We start from the raw sequence: 17660 nt of genomic DNA on the forward strand, positions 1-17660 counted from the left end.
CAGTTTTTCTTTCATTTTCTTAATTTATTATTTAAGTAAAAATGTGTTTCTCGTATAGGCCTATTTATTCGTTATATATAGCCTAGCTTTATGTTTTTCTCCGTTCGCAGAAGCACTGCAGGTGCCTGATGTGATATGATGACCATGTGAATCCTCATGTTCTGTTGTTTGCTGCTTTTTGCGCATGTAAAATTAATCCCCGGGAAACAAATATGTTAGTATTTTTAACCGGTCACAGACACTTATCCTTTCTAATTGAATTCAATTCTAATTTAAAATAAACATGTCGGTTAACGGTTAACAATCGGTTAACGAGCGTCGGTTGTCGGTTAGGAAAAATAACCGAAATGAACATCCCTTGCTGTGGCACATCATTAGGAATAATTTGTGCACCAGCACATTATTGTCACATGATAATACTCTCTCAACAATAACAATGTCTTTAGTACCCAAACAATACACATCTGTTATTTACTGATGTTCAGCGACGTTTTCAATCTTTTCTTCTTTTGAAGAGAATATAAAAGACCGATTGATCTGCGAGAGTGTGTGTAAGTGGATGTTTACAGCTTGTCGGCCTGATTATGTGTGTGAATATCTGTTTAGACAGTCTTCTTCACAGTAGTTTGACAGGAAACAAATTGTAGTTTTCTTTTCTGTTGGTATTAATTATAGTCTTTGAAATTGCTTTTGTCTGCTGCATTTTAGACCCATTGTCTTAAGACCCATTCAGAGGGAGCTGTATTGTTCTCTAGTTTGATTGTGTTGGCTATGGAGTTGTTCATTACTGGAGGCTGATGGAACTTAAACAGTCAGCCAACAATGGGCATTTTTCAGATCATCTTGTATATGATGTCTTAGAAAAGTAAACATGTCGACTTTTTTAACTCTTGGTGAGAAATTCAGTGTGTAGCTTGAGAGATGTTTCTGGTTTCATCCAACACATCTGTATTTTCATTGTCTTCCTAAGTTCCTAGTCTTGCTTACATATCAAAGGTCAGGTCAGGGGCCTTGGTAGCACTCAAAAAGCAAAAAGGCATTCTATACAAATGTCTTCTCTTTAAACAGCGAGTCCTTATCTGATACAGCCATAACCTTTAAAAAAAAAAAAAAAACGGTGCTGCAAAGCTTAACAAACACTGCACATCACTCAGACTTTAGTGTATGGATTTCTTCCCTCTGATCAGCTTGGCTTCTGCCATTTTAACAGTATTCTTAGCCTATGTGCAGGTCAGTTCCAACTTCCAAGGCCGATGGAATTTTACCTATTTTTAAGAGTAGCCTAAAGCTCAAAAGGCTTGTGGAGTTTAAACCTTGACAGTCCTTTAAAAGACTAAACTGCACTTTAATGAAGCTTTGGAATGCTCTGTTCCCTTATGATTGCCCCCTCTCACTGAGTTAACGGCAACCCGCTGTTACAAGCAAGTGCAAACTTCACACCCTTTCGGCCACTACTTGCTGTTTTTGGTTTAGCTGGCGTCCATCTCTCAGATTGTCTTTCTTACACCCACCAGCCAGACCCCCTGCGCCCTCTTTCACTTTTCCTCTTATGTAGGCAAGTAGGACATGTATGAGGGCAAGTCCAGGCATATCCTCATCTATTAGTGACTGGTGTCCTGACACGAAGGGTAGGATGAAGTCCTCAAGTCTGCAGGCTACATGCTAGCTTAGCTTTGGCGTGATGGACTTGTATCATGTCTTATCCAAACATGGTCATGTGTGTGATTGTATCTCACCTCTGATTGGTGGATGCTGGAGCATCTGCTTTTGCCATGTGTTTGATGATACCTTAGTAGTGGTCCCAATTATTTTGCAGACGTGCAAGATTGTAAGTTGTCTCATTTAACATTTTTGGTTTCAGAAGGCATAGGCAATCTACTATGCACCCTCAATGCACACTTTTTTTGAATTCATGCAAATACAGACTTTATAGCAGACAAATGAGTATTGCAAGGCTTTAAGTTGGCATTTGAGAATAGGGCCTTGTCTCACCTAAACATGCAAGTAGCCAACTAGTGTAATCACGTTTTTATTGCCTTGATGGACAAATGCAACTTGCATGTGAACATTTTCACTTTGTTTACCAGAAAATGGTTTAATTTCTATTATAAATTATGGTTATTGTCAAATTTAAAACTCAGAGCAGTTGTTGGACAACAAGTGTTTAGAATTCCAGAAAGACACGAACAGTTATTTGGTGCTTGAACATCTGCTTGAAGTGCTTGAATTTTTATTAGTTGATTTTGCATCAACTATACTAGCCATCTGTTCGCATTTTTTTGATATCTATCATTTGTTTGTTGCTGCATTAGCTCATCAGGGGAAAAAGCACAGGCTGATTGGCTCTCATCTTTAGCTGTTGTAAGTTTAATTTCGTTCATACCACTAATAGGATGTTGAACATGGAAAGACAAAGCAATACAGGGAATTACACAGCTGGGACAGATCAAGCAGATGTGGCTCTTGTGCTGATGGCAACGTGTGAGTTTCATGAAGAGCTAAAGAATAATGAGCACTTCCTTAATTAGACTAATGACTTTCACAATTGGTCATGAACCAGCAAGCATAGCGTCATTTGTCATGTTGGTGACCCAACAAAATAGACACACTGATTTTTTTTTCTTTTGGTCCCAGAAGCTGGAGTCACCACCTGGTTGTGTGTGTGTATGTGCGTGACACGTGGGTCATTGCTGATCTGTAGCCAGGCAGCTCTCATGGTTATTTGTTAATGATTTATTTTTCCTTGAGGGCTCTCAAGTGTTTCTCTGCTAAAATTTATTTTCAAGCCACAAAATGCATTCTCACATCTTTTCTTCCTCATTGTAACATCTTGAAATTTAATATGGAAAGCGTTACCATGGGTGGCACTTACAGCAACCAGTTCTTGAGCATAATTACATAATTACCTGCCCTCTATCAGTATGAATGATATAATTACTCCCTCATAGCTTACTAAATGATAACCACATCTGATGGGCTTAAAGATGTCCTCATGATTCTAGCAGGCAACAAGAGAAAAAAAAAAATTCATTTGAAGTGATGAATGCAATGAAAATATATCCAGGTTACATTTCATGTATGATTTTGAGAATGACAAATTTATTCTTGACATTTCAGGTTTTTTCTCAAGGTAAGCCAGCATGCCTCACTTTTGTGTTTGCTATATTGCAAGTGTCCAATGATAGCTGGCTAATCATTCTGTAGCAAAAGCTGTTTTTGAGAGAGTTATACATGCATGATTCCACTGGTCTTATCACTGATCCAACATTGACCGGCAAGCCAAGGCTCAAACTTTGATACCTTTTTCCACTCAGATATTAAGTGTCATAAATTCAAATGAAATGTTAAAACTCTTAGATGTTTTGTGATTTCAAGAATGTTGGCTGAACATTGAATTTATTTCACAAAGCAAAATCGCCACAGCAATATCATTACATTTGGCCCAGACAGTGACATCTGCAACTGCAATCATGTGTCGCTTGTGATCGCTAGATGTAGTGCCTTGAGAGCTGTTGTCAGCACATTTACCTGGTCTTGCCTCCAAGGTGCTGCTGTTGGTCTGGGAGACGGAGGTCTGTAGGTTGTGTAGTGCCTTTCCTTGACTCCTTGGCATAGGCCCAAATCATTCTTTCTGTTTAGATGACTCCCACTATGACAATCTGTGTTTGTCCCAACTTAAGTGCCTATATATAAAAGACAACAAATAGCCTATAAAATAAAAAATAAATAGTGATTGTAATGCGTTTCTTAAACAAATAGCAGAATATATATCAAAAGGGTAAGGATACTCTTCATTCATTCATTCTACATCTTTTTTTGGTTTGTCTCTGCAGTTGGGAGGCTATTGGGGCTCAGGATTTCAAGAACAGTGTAAGGGCTCCTGTGAGCTCTTGTCATATATTGTCTAGAGGGTTCTGTTCTTTTTGTAGATTTCCAAAGGCCTTGACTTAATTTGTTTTGGTATCCAGGGTGTCCGCGGGTCCTTAAAAAGTCTTAAAATGTCTTAAATAACGTTTTCCTAATGAGGCCTTAAAAAGTCTTAAAATGTCTTAAATTCGGATTCGATGGGTCTTAAATATTTTTGATCACATTACCGCTAAAAAAGTTAGCAGAATACAGAATACAAGGTCGCGCTGAAGCTCACTCTGTTTGTCTCGAGACTTATAAGAACAAATGAGCGTGACAGCACACATAAACTCAGAAGAAAAGAGGTAAAAATTCAAAATGTTTAGTTTATTCATAACATGATATAGTTAAGTAACACCATGACAAGTGAGCTATTTTGCTCAATATTCTCACGACGCAAAAAAACATTCAAAACACCTACAGAGTGCAAGCATTACGTGAATTCTAGTGCGCGTGCGCATTTACAATGGCTTCTTTCGCTGCATGATTCAGTCTATTAAAATACATTCAGAATGATCACAAATTCAAGACATGGGGGCAGAAAATGTGTATATTTATACCACTTCATATAGTTAATCAAGTTCACACGGAAGAGTGCCTTTTTTTCTCCAAAAATTACCATATAAAAATGTGATTGATTTTTTTTTTTTACAACAGTTCAATAAACTAGAAGTTTTATTAAGAGACTTACGTTTTAGACACCATATTGCCTGTTTTTGCACTATTTCGCCAACAAAAATAATTCCAAACAAAGCCACAGCACTGTTTTGCGTCTTTGAGCGACATGACGGTGATTAGTTCCTGAATGAATCACTCATTTAAATGATTCGGTTCAGTCGCAATGAATCACTTATTAACAGTGACTTGCTGCCACCTACTGGCGGTTGTAATTTCACATTTAAAGTATCTTCATTTTTTTTATTATTTCAAATATATGTATTCAATGTTTTTTGTTTAATATGTCAAAACATTATTTATGCATTTGTAACTGCAGGTTAAATGCATTCATGTCCTGCATTAAACTCTGTGTAAATACATCTAAATGCCACTTCAGGTGCAGCTTATGTCTGGATTGCAAAGATGAATTTTGTTGATTTTGTATGGTATATTGTCTGCTGACAAGAAAAGTTTACTTTATATTGATAAATAAAATATATTTTATTACAGCAATTTTGTTTTCTTTTTAATTTATACACATTAAATATAACATATGTATGTAATAAAATGTGTATTTCCATTTAGGTCTTAAATTTCATATAAGGTGGTATTAAAAAGGTCTTAAAAAGTCTTAAATTTAACTTGTTCATGTCTGCAGAAACCCTGGTATCCACATGCCATCACCACTCAATTTATACATCATACATTTCCTGTTTTGAATCCGTTTTTGAATTTGATTCACTGAATCACTCTGTTTGAAATGTTAATGGAGTTGTTAATTTTTTTTTATAGCAGCAAAAACCTTTTGAAAATGATTTTTGGGACTGTGGAAAGCAGCCAACATGCATTGCTTCCTATTAAGGGCCATTTTGGGTTTCCCTGGGTGCCTAATTAAAACTGTATCTCTGAAGCACTTATCACAGCTTTCATCTGTGTCTGTATATGTTTGTCTGTGTTTGGGTATTAGAATGTGATGCCTTGTAGGGTTGAATCAATTTAAAAATTGTCTTTGGTATTATACCAGCCTCTTATACCTTGGTATTGATACCTTTAGGTTACACATAAACAACCCTGGGCAACTGATGAAATGTAACCGGGACTGGTGGTGGTGCCAAAATAATCGAATTCCTTGTGACTTTGCACTTACATACCCCTTACTGTACTGCAGTAAATTTTAACAGCCAATATAAAGTCATTCATCTTGATGTGAAAACTTATAGCTTTATAGTCATATTTGATCAAATTTGAACAAAATTATTTGTCCTCTAAGTAGTCCTAGATGTTTAATAGATGAAAATGTGATGGATAATTTATTTAAAATTGTTATTTGTATCTTTTTGTTGTTAATTTTCTAATTGTAATGTCTGTTTCATTTCTTGCAGGGTCAGATCCAGGTTGGGCGAACCTGAAACCTACAGTATTTCTGTGTCAGAGTGCCCCTGAAGAGAGAAGATGGGCTGGAATAACAACACCTGCAGCACACCTGCCTAAGTCCACAAGGACTCCTGTCCCCCACCCTCAAACCCATTCCCTTCTTCCCCTTCTAAACCTCTGCCAAAATCCTAAATAGCCAAATGACTGCAGATTTAAAATTTGATCATTAAAGGCATTGGACATACTGGCCCTGCATGGAAAAAAAATACCTAAAGTAACTTTCAGGATCTTTAGAAATAAATTATTTGTCAAGCCTGAAAGCATTTGGATGGAACATCAGCCCAGCAGCTTTCAAACTAGAGCTTCTGGGAATGGCAAAATGAGTGCTGTCATACTATGATGATGGCAAAAAAACAAGATGCCCGGGCACCAACCTACAACCTTGTTGTGGTAGGTTTGTCCGGGACTGAAAAGGAAAAGGGGCAATGTGGGGTAGGCAAGTCCTGCCTTTGTAATCGCTTTGTTCGCCCCAGTGCTGATGATTTTTATTTGGACCACACATCTGTTTTAAGCACAAGTGACTTTGGTGGTCGAGTGGTAAACAATGACCACTTCCTTTTTTGGGGTGAGGCGGTACGAATGTTGGAAGAGGGTGCTGAGTGCCGAATGCATGTGGTGGAACAGACAGAGTTTATTGATGACCAAACGTTTCAGCCACATCGAAGTACTGCCTTACAGCCCTATATCAAGCGGGCAGCTTCCACCAAACTGGCCTCTGCTGAAAAGCTTATGTATTTCTGCACAGATCAACTAGGACTAGAGCAAGACTTTGAGCAGAAGCAAATGCCTGAAGGCAAGCTTTTAGTGGATGGATTTTTACTCTGTGTAGATGTGAGCAGGGGAATGAACCGAAATTTTGATGACCAGATGAAGTTTGTCACCAATCTCTATAATCAGCTAGCTAAGACCAAGAAGCCAGTTGTACTTGTGTTGACCAAGTGTGATGAAGGAGTTGAGCGGTACATTAAAGACTCTCACACCTTTGCCTTGGCCAAGAAGAATCTGCAGGTTGTTGAAACCTCAGCACGCTCTAACGTTAATGTTGACCTTGCCTTTCTTACCTTGGTGCAGTTGATAGATAAGAGTAGAGGGAAGCCCAAGATCATTCCATACTTTGAAGCCCTCAAGCAGCAGAGTCAGCAGATAGCATCCGCTAAGGACCGCTATGAGTGGCTGGTAAGTCGCATTGTGAAGAACCATAATGAAACATGGCCCAACATCAACCGCAGAATGCAGACATCCCCTGAATACAAAGAGTATGTCTTCCTTGAGGGTACTTCCAAGGCCAAGAAACTATTCCAGCAACATGTGCACAGGCTCAAGCAACAGCATATAGAAAAGCGGCGTAAAATCTATCTCGGCACACTCCCACAGGCTCTCAATTCCTTGGTTCCAGGCCTGGATGAGATTGATCACCTGAGCTGGTCAGGAGTACAGAAAGTTCTCGAGACTAAGCGGGAATTCTCCCACTGGTTTGTTGTGCTGGACGACACACCTTGGGAAACTACACCACACATTGACAACATGGAGGATGAACGCATTCCACAGGACCTTTTGGAAACCCCTGCAGCAGAGCAAATCTATGAGTTTCACTTAGAACACCTGCGCAATGAGCGAAAGCGGGCAGAAATGCGATGGGAATTCAAAGAGAAACTTGCATCTTCGCCATTTGTTACACCTGGCAAACCCTGGGAGGAAGCTCGTAGCTTTATAATGAATGAGGAGTTTTATCAGTGGCTAGAGGAGTCTGAGTACCTTGATATCTATAACAAATACCAAAAGATTATTATTGACCAAGCCAAAGAGGACTTCCAAGAACTTTTACTGGAGTACTCAGAGTTGTTCTATGAGCTTGAAGTTGATGCTAAACCCAGTAAAGAAAAAATGGGTGCCATCCAAGAGGTTCTTGGAGAGGAGCAGAGGTTCAAGGTCCTGCAAAAGCTTCAAGCTGAGAGAGATGCCCTAGTGCTCAAGCATATCCATTTTGTCTACCACCCTACTAAGGAAACCTGTCCAAGCAGTCCTCATTGTGTGGATGGCAAAATTGAGCAACTCTTAGCCCTTCGTTTTCCCACTCGATATTCCTTTGATGGGAGCTCAAAATCACAATTTGGTGAGGGAAAGGTAGACAGAATTAATCTTGTGATCCTTGGCAAAGATGGACTTGCAAGAGAGTTAGCTAATGAGATCAGAGCACTGTGCACCAATGATGAACGGTACGTGCTAGATGGAAGGACTTATGAACTGGCTCTTCGACCTATAGAGGGAAATGTACGCCTTCCAGTGAACTCCTTTCATACCCCCACTTTTGCCCCACACGGTTGCCTCTGCCTCTACAACTCAAAGGAATCTTTATCCTATGTTTTTGATAGTATTGAGAAATTACGAGAATCAACCATAGGTCGAAGGGATACTAATCTAGTTCAGCTTCCCTTGTCTCTTCTGTTGGTCACCAAAAGAGGTGTTGGTTCAATTTCTGACATTGGAGGTGAAACGGCACAAAGCCTGATCCAACAAGGTCAACAAGTGGCTGGCAAATTTCAGTGCAGTTATTTAGAGCCTGCTTCTCCAGGTGTGGGCTATGGTCGCAATATAAATGAAAAACATTTAAACCAGATACTCAAAGGTCTATTAGACACACGAAGACCCTCAGTTAGCCTTGGCAGTAGCTCCCCACCTTTGCTACCTGCACTTGCAAGTTTCAGAGACTCCCAGCAGAGCACAGAGGGTGACTTGCGAATCGTAATGTGTCTGATGTGTGGAGATACATATGATGTTGACCAGCTTCTTTCACCATTCTTGCTGCCCCAGCACTGTCGGCCCTCTTCCAGTCTATCCAGTGGAACATCAGTTTTCTTGGATTTATCTATTGGTGGCCAAAGGCAAAGCATTGATCTTGCTGTTCTATCTTACCACTCATCTTTTTCCTTACGTAAAAGCAGATTAGTGCATGGTTACATAGCAGTGTACTCAGCCAAACGGAAGGCTTCCATGGAAACCCTTTGTGCCTTCCTTTGTGAAGTCCAAGACATTATTCCAGTGCAGTTGCTTGCTGTTGCAGAGACTCAATCAGAACTTGCAGACTCTGAGGCAGTCCGAGAGCAGCTTGCCCAAGGGGAGGAACTGGCCCATGAAATTGATGCCCGTTTCAGCTCTGTAATCTGTGGACCTGGTGGGGTGGTGGGAGGCTTGCATCGGATAGACCACTTCCAGCCATTCTTTAAGGAGGTAGTGGAGAAGAAAACCATTGTAGAGGCAACATATATGTATGACAATGTTGCAGACAATGTCACCCATGAGAATGTTTCTTCACCTCGATGTGGCTCCCCAAGCATCACATTGCTAGACTCGGAGGATGACATCGAGCCCTCCCCACCTTATCCCACCCTAAGAGAAGATGGCACTTTGGCCCATGGTGGAGGTTTCAAGCTCCCAGATATGGAGGGTGATGCCTTCTCGCTCATCTCTGACATCACCACTTTTGAAAACAAGCTTAACAACAAAGTCCCACCTCAGGTGCGACCAAAGCCCAATGTTACCTTCGACATTCCCAAATCCTCAAACATCAGTTCATACATGGACCTGGGCCTACACGGACCTAACAGGCGCTCATTGCCATCAGTCACCTGGCCACCAGCAACTGAAGGTGGTTATGATCCATCTGACTATGCTGAACCTATGGATGCTGTTGCAAAGCCCCGTCCCACAGAGGAAGAAAATATTTACTCTGTACCACATGACAGCACACAGGGCAAGATCATTACTATTCGCAATGCAAACAAAAGTCATTCTAATGGTGCAGGAAATGGATCAGACAGTGAGGCAGATAGCAGTTCATTAGAACGTAGACGGAAACTCTCTGCTCTTGGAGTTAAACCTGGGCTGTATCGTGATCGCTCCAAACGCCTTGGAAAGTTTAGCAGCTTCCGCACAAGCTTCATTGGCAGTGATGAACAGGCGCTCATTGCCATCAGTCACCTGGCCACCAGTAACTGAAGGTGGTTATGATCCATCTGACTATGCTGAACCTATGGATGCTGTTGCAAAGCCCCGTCCCACAGAGGAGGAAAATATTTACTCTGTACCACATGACAGCACACAGGGTAAGATCATTACTATTCGCAATGCAAACAAAAGTCATTCTAATGGTGCAGGAAATGGATCAGACAGTGAGGCAGATAGCAGTTCATTAGAACGTAGACGGAAACTCTCTGCTCTTGGAGTTAAACCTGGGCTGTATCGTGATCGCTCCAAACGCCTTGGAAAGTTTAGCAGCTTCCGCACAAGCTTCATTGGCAGTGATGATGAACTTGGAGGTCTCCCCAAGATGAAAGAAGATGAGCTTGGTGTGCAGAAAGGGGACAGTTCCTTGAATGAAGAAGGCGAGGACCCAAAGAGGAGGAATATCTTGAGAAGTCTGCGAAGAAATACCAAGGTAAATTTTGTGGTATTCTTTTGTTACATACATTCATTATACTTCAGAGCACATTTATACAGGCTAACTTTCTTTAAGGTGGCCATAATTGATTTCATTTTTATTGATATATGACTCTGAATTTTGCCATCAATGCTGTTTTTTTTTTTTTATAATAGACTACACTTGTGTAAGTGTATTTGTTTTAAATTCATTTATATTCACATCTGTGTATTGTCAATGTTGTCCCAGTGTTATGATAGGCCTTGCTGTGTGCATGTTTGTGCTTCTTTAAGTGCATCTTTATACATTAAATATTTTAATTAAATATATTAAAATAAAATATAATATACATTATAATATACATTAATATATTAAAATTATACATTAATGTAAAATTATATATACTGCTGACATGTAAATCTTAAAATATGAACTATGTAAACCTTGCTGTGTGCATGTTTAAGTGCTTCTTTAAGTGCATCTTTATACATTAAATATTTTAATTAAATATATTAAAATAAAATAATATACATTATAATATACATTAATATATTAAAATTATACATTAATGTAAAATTATATATACTGCTGACATGTAAATCTTAAAATATGAACTATGTAAATCTAACATCTGTCACATTTATGAATTAAACCCAGAGGAAAACCACCCAAAAATATGCAGAAATTTATTTTGAAATGCACACAAATACTAAAATACTATGAAATACTAAATGAGCACATATTTTAACTGTTAAAATCTTGAGAAATGCATTTATGTATTCACAACCCTTTAAAACGATTGTTCAGGTAAGATATAGTCAGTTTGACAGATTCTTTTACAGAAAATGTGTCTTCTGTCTAACAAATGCAGAGGAAAGGTGGTATGCCTTGTTTCTTTTCTTGCACTTAGCTTCATCCAGGATTAGGGAAAGTCTTTGACCCATGCTCTAAACGCAAATTACAGCTTTGGAGCAGTAGCCCGATAGGCTGTGTTTTACTTAATTTCCAGAAAGTAGATCCACAGAGAAAAGACGTGTTTAAAAGAAGTGTTTAAGTGAGACAAACCAGATTAATATATAAGTCTGACTCTTTTGCAAGGTGGTTGGGTGCTGTTCACTTGAAGTTGTCTGCTCTTTGCTTAATGGTTCCTGTAGTTGAACTTCTAAATCATGTTGCTAACAATGCCTAGTAGGGTTGGTTTAGATAAAAGTGTCTGACAAATGTAAAATCTAAATGATTTTTCGCTGGGAATACTATTATAGCCGTCACTCCCATAATACGCTGTATTCACACGAGCAGAAATTTCAGTGACTGCTGTTCTCATAGAGCATGTGACAGCCTAAGGGTATATGAAAGAATTGAGCCACCAGTCCTTCTTATTGCACAGCAGTGTCTTTATTACTTCAGTGGGGTTAGAATGAGGCCATTGGGTTAAATCACCTTGCTTGCATCAATTGCCTTATGGGACTGATCCATAAAGCAACCCATAAAAAAGCACAGCAGTCCAGTAGCCCCAGGGGTCTGTACTGGTTTAAGCTCTGTTCAACAAAGACTGTCCCTTTCTGATGTTAAAGGAGTTTGAATAGGCCTTTCCTGTTTCTGTATACTATCCCATCTGCGCTCTCTCTCTCTTTCTCAGTATGTTGGACAGCAAGGCCGGAAATGTTCACTCAGCATTTTAAAATCTCCTCACCCAACAAGTGGAATGTTTTAAATTCCACCGTCACCTAGTTCCTTTCTTATGCCCCTTTAACTTTGCACCAGCAACTGGCAAGTGAATAGTTGCATGGTGGAGATACCAGGGGAATGGTTGCAATGTGAAGTTTACCAACGCTTACAAATACTTTGTGCATAGATTGTGAGGTTAGTGAGGCATAACATAACCAAGCATCAGATTAATTCACAGTGTAACACTATCAGTATCCTGTCGTGTCTGAAGTTGTAAATGTGTGAAGTAGCAGTTATAAACATGATGTAGCTGGTTTTCTTTGTGTGCCTTGGTCTGAGTTGCTGTGTGACCTGCATTGCAGGGTGAACGCATTACTTTTTGCATAACATTGCATTCCCAGTAATACTCCCTGTGCACTGTAATTGGAGCACAGATTCTTTACCGAGAGCTTGGAGAGGGGAGGGTGGTAATTATGTAAACGTCTATTGAGAGGAGCCAGTGGGGATTTAGGTGAAATCTGAAAATAAGAAAAGGAGTAGAGCAGTGGGAAATGTAAGGAGAAACAGAAAGAGAGAGAGAGAGATAGAAAAAGGGAGGTAAATGTGGCATGTTTCCTGAATGTGTGAAAAGCAGAGCTTTGACCTGCAGATGTACCAGGAAGCCGGGTCGCCTTCTAGCTATAGAGCAGACAGACTCTGGCCTAATAAGCGTCATAGCTTTTTCTCTTGTCTGACAGTACTGCAGACACACTAGCCAATGAGCCGTGATGCCCTGCTGCAGAGCATTATGGGAAGGCAGGAGGTGGGGAGGGAGGTCTGAGCAGTGCGTCCTTCTGCAGAACTCTAAACTCAAAAGTCAAACCCAATGTACCTCAGTATAAACTGTCAACTTGACCCTTCTCAAAGACCTGCCCCCTTCATTACTGTTGCTACGTCCGACAAGCCATGTCGCTCACGCCACACATCATGTTCAACACAGTGAAAAATACAGTATATCGCGGAGCAAAGGAAACTCTGACAATGCGCCGACAGACAAGACAGAGCAGGTTATTTTTGGTATGAAACAAAGTCTTAACTTTAAAATTTTGTCATTTTGTAATAAAAAAAATAAATAAATAAATACCATTTTGTGGCTTTTTAATGTGTTGTGACAGATCGCTGTAGTGCCTCAGTTCAAGCGGCACGTGAACCGATCATCTCTTCCTCTTTACCAGTTATAGCATGAAATAAACATGAATGGACATCAGAAGGTATCATGTTTCAACCGTGGAAAAATGTCAATACACAACATTTTTCAAGTTCAAGTCTACCGACTTTAATCTACTCTCCTGTCTGGATTGTTTGTCGGACAAAATGGCAGAATCAGTGTTATTGATTGGTCAGATCGCCTGTCAATCAAACTCCCTGCGAAGAATAACATCAATCATTCACATTTAACTATATTCCACTAACATTTGACATCATTGACAAGATGTTAAAATACATTTAATTTTAACATTATAATTAGGGTTTTTCAAAACCTGTTAATATATTTTTGTATGTGCTTAATTGTGGCTCAAGCTTAGCTATTGTAATTGTACCAGCAAATAATGTGTTCGTCTCCTGTCTAGCAGAAAACACGGCTAAAGGCTCGTCAGTCATCGTTGTCCAAACCTCTTGAGAGTAACTACTTCGGTGTCCCCTTGGCCAACGTTGTCACGCCGGAGCGGCCCATTCCACTGTTCATCGAAAAGTGTATCCGTTACATTGAGGCTACAGGTAAGCAGCACACAGCCAAAGTTCCGACATTATATTGTTATTTCGGGAAGGGAATTGAAATGAGCTAAATGTTAATGCTTGCATGCTAATTCAAACAGTACGTGACAAGAAGTCTTTTTATGAAATGGCAAAGCTGGTGAACTGTCTTCAAACTCAAAAGAATGTAGAGTACATACATTTTGTGTACAGTATATGGTGGATAGATGAGATTAATTTAGATGGATACAGTTCAGTATTAAAATATTGGCTACCTGCTACTAGTAATGGTAACAGCTTGTCCTTTTTAGTGCGCCCACCTCACATGCCGGTTGATGCTGGTTTGAATCCCGCACTGGATCCAGGTCACAGTTCTGGTCCTACTCGCACAGTTGAAGTGGTGCCATGAACCCGATACGAGTGACTGACTAAATTCTGCAGTTCGAATCCTGCTCAGAGCGGTGCAAGTAGAACCAGTTACATTGGTGCCATGACCCTAAACTCCTTCACCCATCGGCCCTTAAAGGAGTAGTTCACCCAAAAATGAAAATGTGCTGAAAATTTACTAACCCTCAGGCCATCCAAGATGTAGACAAGTTTGCTTCTTAATCAGAACAGATTTGGAGAAATGTAGCGTTACATCACTTGCTCACCAATGGATCTTCTGCAGTGAATGGGTGCCGTCAGAATGAGAGTCCAAACAGCTGATAAAACATCACAATAATCCACAAGTAATCCACACAACTCCAGTCCATTAATTAATGTCTTGTGAAGTGAAAAGCTGCGTGTTTGTGACAAATTCATCAAGATATTTTTAACCATTCACAATAAGAGTCCTCTATCCATAGTATTGCTTTCCCATGTTAAATCTGAATCAGAAGAGAAATATGCAAAGATCAAGCACAGTTTACGAGCGAAAACAGTCCAAGGCCGTTCTAAACAAGTTCTGTGTTGGTGGATTTTGATGTGAAAGGACAAAAAGGGATGGACTTTTTCACCAGAAGAAGTCTCTGTTTGGACTCTCATTCTGATGGCACCCTTTCACTGCAGAGGATTCATTGGTGGGGAAGTGATGTAATGCCGAACTTTTCAAAGTCTGTTTTGATGAAGAAACAAACTACATTTAGATGGCCTGAGGGCGAGTAAATTGTAAGCAGATTCTCATTTTTGGGTAAACTGTTCCTTATAAGAGGCACGCCAGCAACTGAAACTTGAGGCTGAAAGTCTAACCTAAGGTGGTTTGCTTATTGTATCTCATTTAAGTTAGTCTGAAACCTCTCAAAAACCTGCAAACGAAACCAGCCCCAGCTAACTACCTTAGGCTGGTTTAAGATGTTTTTGTCAATAGGGTATATACTGTACCTAACCTATATGATCATTTTAACATTTCAAATGATCCCACAGAGCTCAGCATGCAAATAAGAACCTCTCATATTAAAGGGGTCATATGATGCTTTTTTAAAGATCATTATTTTGTGTATTTGGTGTAACAGAATATGTTGACATGCTTTAATGTTCAAAAAACACATTATTTTTCAAATACTGTACATTATTGTAGGTCCTATATGCCCCGCCTCTCTCAAACGCTTCGTTTTCTACAAAGCCCCCTCCTTGGCGGCATTATGCAAATATTTCCACATAGTGAGGTAGATATGTGGGGGCGTGTTAGAACGAGCCGTTTTAGGGGGGCGTGGCAGAGTCTTAACTTTGATAAAGAATATCTCTTTGGTTTTGAGACTTTAGTCTTTGCAACTTCAGGGATCTTATCTATGTACAATCAGCTTGTAACACTCCAAAGAGAAAGGAAAACTTGAAATCGCATCATATGACCCCTTTAAGAAGTATGATAGTGCAATGCATGTATGCACACTATGCAGGTATATGCACTTGTTAAGTGTGTATCTACGCAGCTGTGATTTGATTTGGCTCGGTAGCATTAGCACCATTAGCTTCCAGGAATTAAACTCATCAACTGAGAGCAAGTGCATTTGCTCCGTCTAGGGTTTTCTGTAATGCTGAGTTTTGGAGAACACATCAGTATTCCCTCTGGGATGCATCTGGCCATCTGTAGTTCAGATGCAGTCAAGCCTGCACAACCTACTGTGTAATGAGCCCCTGTTAGTCAAATGCTGGCATGTTCACGGTTGCAGATCTCATAATTGCATTGCTTTTTGCGTTTCTGGATTATCACTCAAGTGATTTGACTGAATCCTCACTACTGGATTATGATTGCACACATATAAGTATAAAAGAACACATGAAAATGTTACAATACATAGATAAAGAATCAACTACATGCTTTTATGTATTACATACATGCTTGAAGTGAATTAATTTCAAATCCCTGCAGAGGGCATTCAACCCCACCCTTTGGATTATGTGTGTGAACCACTAGGGGGCAGAGCGGAGTCAATGGCGGTGTCATTAATAGTTTTCTTAATTCAGCTCCTCATTTCCATTTCCTCTTCACCCCGCCCTTCTCCCGCCTTTTTCATGTTTCGTTGTGTATGTGTGTAAGCTGCCAAGCCCCTTGCGGTAATTTTCTGCCTGAAAACTCCCTCATTGAGATCAATATCACATAGCAGAAATGGTGAACAATCTTTCGGGCTCAGCTCCTTTTTTGTGCTCTGTGGGTGGAACTGGATTCTACATCAGCCTACTGTATGATTTGCTGATAGCACCCTCAGCGTGAACACTAGAGAATACTCGCTCGCTCGCTCACTCACTCACTCACTCAAAGTGCCTTACCCATCAAAACAATTCAACCTTATCAGAATTACTCCGAATTGCTTTTACAAAGGCTTTTGTAGAAAAATGTCAGTTTGACATGTCAAGCAAGTCCTGCTAACAGCTATGTTTAAGATGTGCTTAGTCATGGCAGCTTAGTATTGTACATATAGCTGTATAAATTAGGTACTGGTCAGTGTGCTCATATGGAAACCAACTAGTGGGTTTATGAGGTCAGCTATTTAGACTTTTATTATTATTATTATTATTATCATTATTATTTGTATAGCTCTTTTATAAATGAAAGCAAAATCACATAAGTAAAATATTAATTAAGCAAGTGGCGAGGCATGTGCAGATTTGTTATGTGTCTTCAAGTGCAGATTCCTTGGGAATCTGGACTTGTCTAATACAACAAGCCTAATTATACAAGGTTTACTTAAGACCAACTAGTTGTTCAAACCAATATTGACTAACCAATTTTTTAAAGTGCTCTACCGTTCAAAAGTTTGGGGTTTTTGAAAGAAGTGTCTTATGCTCACCAAGGCTGCATTTATTTTTGTTTACAAATACAGTAGAAACAGTAATATTGTGAATTATTATTACAATTTGAAATAACGGTTTTATATTTTATGTATATAAAACTATGTAATTTATTCCTGTGATGGCAAAGTTGAATTTTCAGTGTCTTCAGTGTCACATGACCCTTCCGAAATCATTGTAATATTTATATTATAATATATTATAATAGTTTCTTGAGCAGCAAATCAGCATTTCTTCTTATTATCAATGTTTAAACAGTTGTGCTGTTTAATATTTTTGTGGAAACTGCAATAAAAAATGTTAAAATTATTTGTGTAGAAAGTCACTGTACTCGAGTCCGGTCTCGAGTACAGTTTTTTAAAGGACTCGGACTTGTCACGGACTCGGATGCATTTTTACTCGGACTCGAGCCTTTCGGACTCGGAAAATATGTCCGAGTCCAACCGAGTCAGGGACAGTTGACGGAAATGTCACTGACTCAATGCATGATCACGAAAGGGATATTCAGTATTTGCATGTGTTTTTAAGTCTTGTCCAGTACTTGAAAGCCGACGGGTTTCTGTGCTCACACACC

The 17660-nt window shown here is 39.6% G+C and overlaps 1 protein-coding gene across 3 annotated transcripts in view; it reads left to right on the plus strand.

Moving 5' to 3' along the window:
• The window catches only part of LOC107724951 (rho GTPase-activating protein 35-like), a 119492-nt gene that overhangs the window by 76663 nt on the left and 25169 nt on the right, over positions 1-17660 (plus strand). For 2 of the 3 annotated variants that reach the window (XM_016534044.1, XM_016534045.1), the window contains exons 2-4: positions 5946-9643; positions 9996-10432; positions 13693-13840. In XM_016534044.1, coding sequence (XP_016389530.1) covers positions 6334-9643; positions 9996-10432; positions 13693-13840 — 3895 coding nt within the window. In that variant the 5' untranslated portion in view covers positions 5946-6333. The remainder of the gene's footprint in view (positions 1-5945; positions 9644-9995; positions 10433-13692; positions 13841-17660) is intronic. The other variant, XM_016534046.1, reaches the window with a different exon arrangement.

Source organism: Sinocyclocheilus rhinocerous, unplaced genomic scaffold (genome assembly GCF_001515625.1).
Source record: "Sinocyclocheilus rhinocerous isolate Xijiao unplaced genomic scaffold, SAMN03320098_v1.1 scaffold996, whole genome shotgun sequence".
Lineage (NCBI taxonomy): Eukaryota > Metazoa > Chordata > Actinopteri > Cypriniformes > Cyprinidae > Sinocyclocheilus > Sinocyclocheilus rhinocerous.